Below are 4,746 nucleotides of genomic sequence, written 5' to 3'. Positions count from 1 at the left end.
CTACTGCAAGTCTGACGCCTCTGTACGCTTGAGTTCAGCAGGTAAATGTCTACTGCGTACTATTTTGCCGCTGAATACTGTATTGCCCTTCCATTGTGTCTGCTACAGTCATAGCTTTTTTTCTCTCTGAAAAATGTAATCATTCCTGTCTCAAGATTTTTTATTTTTTTTTAAATGAACAGTCTGATCTGGGTAACTGCTCATTTTTAATGACCTCGGAATGATTATATCACAAGAGTCTGGTAGGAAAGCACTGCAATATTTGAATTGTCTTTTTCACGTTTTTGTAGTGTTTCTTTCAGTAAGGATGTTTCTGTACTTCAAACATATTAAAAACTAAATTGTACAGCAATGCAAGAGTCATTCTCTTGTTCTGGTCATACTTACAAAGATACTTTAAATTTCATTGTATTATGAATTTATTGTGTTGAAATATGAATGTTGCTTAAATGTATTTCAATGATTTTACTTTGTCAAGGGCTTCAACTGTGATGGACCCGTTTAGTTTTCTCCTCCTCTCTCTCAAAATACATTTTGTTTTTAAGTTGCAGAAAGATTAAGGCCTTAATCTTAATCTTATTTAAAATGCCTATTTTCCTGAGGAGTCATATACAATTCCATACATAACCTTTCAAATTAAATTTTTATTCCCTCCACTCTTAAAGGGAAACTCCAGTTTGCACCCTTTTTTATGTAAAATAAAAGAAAATGTCTCTTAACCGCTGAGTGAAAACGTGTCTGTCTTTTTTTAGAGGTTATTTGTGTCCTAAAACCTTGGCCTGGAAAAAAAAAAAGATTTTATGAAATTACCATTGTGGCTTATGAGTGCAATCTGTTTATTAATTACAGGTACACATAAATATACAGCAGATTGCAATTTTTTTTTTTTGTAAATAAAATTACGCACAAAAAGAGGACATCAGTTATTTTTGCCAAAATACATTTTAAAATATATGTATGGTCTTTAAGTTATTTATTTTGCTAATATTTATAGGGTAAGGATAAAGTCTTTTTGTGCTACTGTTAGCAGATGAATCTTTTACTCATTACATCGATGTTATTGATCAAATATTGCAGCCTACTTCAAACAAAGACTTGAAAGTTTATTTGTAGTGCTGTCAAACGATTAATTGTTTTTGTGCGTACATAATATATGTGGGTGTACTGTGTATATTTATTATGTATATATAAATACAAGCACATGTATTTGTATATTTCAGAAAAATGTTTATATATTAAATATATAAGAATATAAATGTATATACATGTAAATATTTTCAAATATATACTGTATGTGTGTGTAGTTATATATACATAATAAATATACACGTGTAAACAAACACTTTTATTTTGGATGCGATTAATCGCGATTAATCGTTTGACAGCACTATTTATTTGTTAATATATTTTGGAAGGCATACTGGCTTATACAATCTCATAAAATGATATATTTTGCAGTTTTTAGGGTTTTTTTCTGTAGCCTTTTTTAACTTTATTGTGTTGTGTAATTTGTGCAAGTTGTTGTTAAAACTAATTTTATTTTTATTTTTTTTACCGGTTTATTTGAAGCAGGTTATGTTTCTCGTTCGGAGACTTCTATGTCATTTCCGGAAGAGCTTTATAAATTTCCGCTTCGTTCTGTTTTTAACCCTTTTCTTCTAGACCGGATCAATATGGTGTGTATGTTTCAAAGTGAACGCTTGTCAATCCGTCGTAATCACTTGTTTCATCGTCTCGTCACGTTTTTAAAATCACCAGAATGTTTTGTTAGTATTCTCAAGATTCGTATATACTGAGTATTTTGACATTTGGCAGCTGCGGGAATGTAGGATGTTCGAAAAACAACTCCGCATCATTTCCCGCTTCACAACCTTCCCACGGAAGCGGGTTCAGATGATTGAGTCCGCTCGCGAGAGCCAATAATATGTTGAAATGTATAGAACTGTTTGGATACTTTGAACGTATGCAAAGAGCTCACGAGATATAAGTGACGCTTTTGAGATGTCATGTTCATGTGTTGATGGAAAGACGGTTATTAAAGCCATAGCCGTTATTCACGTGTCCTAAACTAGTGTGAGATATACTAGTGAGTGTGTTCGTAATGTGATTGTTGATGCATAATGTGAATTCTGGAAATGTAGGACGTCACCGCTCCGATCTACAAGTACAAAAATGTCCCATGTTCCTTTGACTGAGTTTAGTGTGTGTGCTGACAGGGGCGAGTGAGAACCAAGACTGTGAAGAAAGCCGCTCGGGTGGTCATCGAGAAGTACTACACCCGACTGGGCAATGACTTCCACATCAACAAGAGGGTGTGTGAGGAGATCGCCATCATCCCCAGCAAACCTCTGCGCAACAAGATCGCGGGGTGAGTGAAAGTGCCATGAAAAATAAATATTTATAAAATAATGAATATGGTAATCAGGGCTCTACAAAAGATGGTCTTGTGGGCTGTTATTATGTAGGCATTATTCATTCATATATATGGTCTCTCTGCAGGTATGTGACCCATCTGATGAAGCGCATTCAGAGGGGTCCTGTCAGAGGCATCTCCATCAAACTGCAGGAGGAGGAGAGAGAGAGACGGGATAACTACGTCCCAGAGGTCAGTAACGGTTCAGTTCACACTAAATACTCCTCAGTAGGTTCATACAGAAGGTACACCAATGGTGCTTTTCCACTGCGTGGTACGACTCGGCTCGGCACGGCTCAGTACGGTACGGCACGGACCGGTTTGCGTTTCCACTGCAGTTCAGTACCGCTTTAGAGTGGGCGGGATTATTCACATGTCGTTATAGTTGCGCCGCGACTCCTGAAAAACTTTTTCATTCCGCGTCGCCCCATCAAGCTCTCGCTGGATCCGCTCCTCTGCTATCAACAAGAGGGACGTCTGTACTTCCTCAACAGACAACAAAACAGCCACTTTTTGGTCGTTCAAAACAGTTGCGTTCGATCCTTCGCTGGCTGTGCCGATTTAAATCTAGCGGTTCCGTTGTGTTTGTGTGTTGCAAGTTCAGTGACGCAGGTAGTGACGATTCTCTCCAGCCAATCCGTGATCAGTAGAGTTTACACGTCACGTTTTGGTAACTGTATGGTTCACTTGTGGTGCTTTTCCACTGCATGGTATGGCACGGTACGGCTCGGTACGGTTCTGAACTTGCGACACATGTGACATGAAGACATGTGAATAATCCCGCCCATTCTAAAGCGGTACTGAACTGCAGTGGAAACGCAACCCGAGCCGTGCTGTACCGTACCGTACTGAGCCGAGCCGAGTCGTACCACGCAGTGGAAAAGCGCCATTGGAGCCTCAACCGAGGTGGTACTAAAAAAATTAAAGGGACAATGTTTGACATCTTACACTTTTCTGAGGCTTTTATACTTTTTTTTTTTTTTGCCAATTTATTGCATTTAATCAAATTCAATAGGAATAAGACACTATAGGCTGTTACCAATCAAAATCCATTTTTGCACTCCAGAAGTGGCACAGAAAATGCTGTCTGAAGAAGTAGATAGATGAATTTGCACTGCAATCACATAAGTAATGTAGTGAGATTAGTTTTAACCCTCAAGCATCCTTCGTATAGCAGCTCTTAATTGGTTCTTCATAGACAAATTTGGGCACAAAGGTCTCAGGTGTGATCCCAATTTATTTATTTTTTTAATAAATGTCATATCACTATCTTTGATAAAATGTGACCTGTGCTGGCAAAATGAGTCACAATGAGCACATTTTCAAAAATTAGTTTTTATTTTCACATTCTCCATTAAAAGATCTTGAGAATGATGTATGATTTGTTGAAATCGGACGAAAAATGACTTATAAAACGGATAGTTTCGGCCTTAATTCTGATTGGTTGAGCCGAGTTCTAAGTAGGGATGGGCATTCCAAGCAAAAATAATATTCGAAAATCGCAGGGTATTATTCGATTATTGTTCGAAAGTCGCACCCCTCCCCCGCATGCACGCACAAACACCCATAAACTGAGAGAGATGGGATTCACACTTTCGACCTGTATGATAAACCGTTTAATTCAGAAGATAGGCTACCTTAACTCAAGCCATATAATGATTGTAACGTGCTGAAACATATTAATATAATAAACACAACCGAATGATGGCACTTATTAACATAACAGTCCATCGATTAGCATAAATTAACTGCTCATAAGGCTAGGGCATTTGTTTTCCATTTAAAAAAATGGAACGCCTAAAGGGAATAGATACGAGATGGGAGGAAAAATATACTTCAATATCTTCTGTTGCAATTATATTGTTGGGTAATTACACTGTATATGAACTGCGGGCATCAGGGAGCCATTATTTAAATAGCTTTTGAACGCACGCTTGTTTTTTACTTTCACTTTCGAGATTCGCGATCACATGTATGGAGCAGCACTCGGCTGTACTTACCACACATTTTACAAGATTAGATGTTTGTCAGTGGTGCTCAGGATCTGCAAATCATTCGCCATCATCCTATCAGTCATCTCTCCTTACTCTGTTTATGTGGTAAGTGAAATGTTATGTACTGTAATGTAACAGGCTACCGTTAGCAAGCGGCTAACCATGTCACTTTAGTGGCCCCGTAGAACGCGTTATTTGTTTTCTGCGCCTTTCTGAATACGGATTCAGCCACATCTCTAACCCTGTCGGAGGTGTTTGTGGTCCGCACAGAGCTCTTATTTGACATCGTCCCAAGTTACTGTAACCGTTATATGCTACGCAAGTCTTTTTTTATGCCAC

The 4,746-nt window shown here is 38.1% G+C and overlaps 1 protein-coding gene across 1 annotated transcript in view; it reads left to right on the top strand.

The window, feature by feature from the left end:
* Positions 1-1,606: 1,606 nt before the first annotated feature.
* Positions 1,607-4,746, top strand: part of LOC107738906 (40S ribosomal protein S17-like) — a 6,061-nt gene continuing 2,921 nt past the window's right edge. Inside the window, exons 1-3 of the mRNA XM_016550819.1 lie at positions 1,607-1,676; positions 2,217-2,368; positions 2,500-2,605. Of these exons, the coding sequence (XP_016406305.1) occupies positions 1,674-1,676; positions 2,217-2,368; positions 2,500-2,605 (261 nt within the window). The 5' untranslated portion in view covers positions 1,607-1,673. The remainder of the gene's footprint in view (positions 1,677-2,216; positions 2,369-2,499; positions 2,606-4,746) is intronic.

This window comes from Sinocyclocheilus rhinocerous, unplaced genomic scaffold, assembly GCF_001515625.1.
Source record: "Sinocyclocheilus rhinocerous isolate Xijiao unplaced genomic scaffold, SAMN03320098_v1.1 scaffold1396, whole genome shotgun sequence".
Classification (NCBI taxonomy): domain Eukaryota; kingdom Metazoa; phylum Chordata; class Actinopteri; order Cypriniformes; family Cyprinidae; genus Sinocyclocheilus; species Sinocyclocheilus rhinocerous.
Note: the sequence above shows the minus strand (reverse complement) of the source record. Positions and strands in the feature narration are given on the sequence as shown.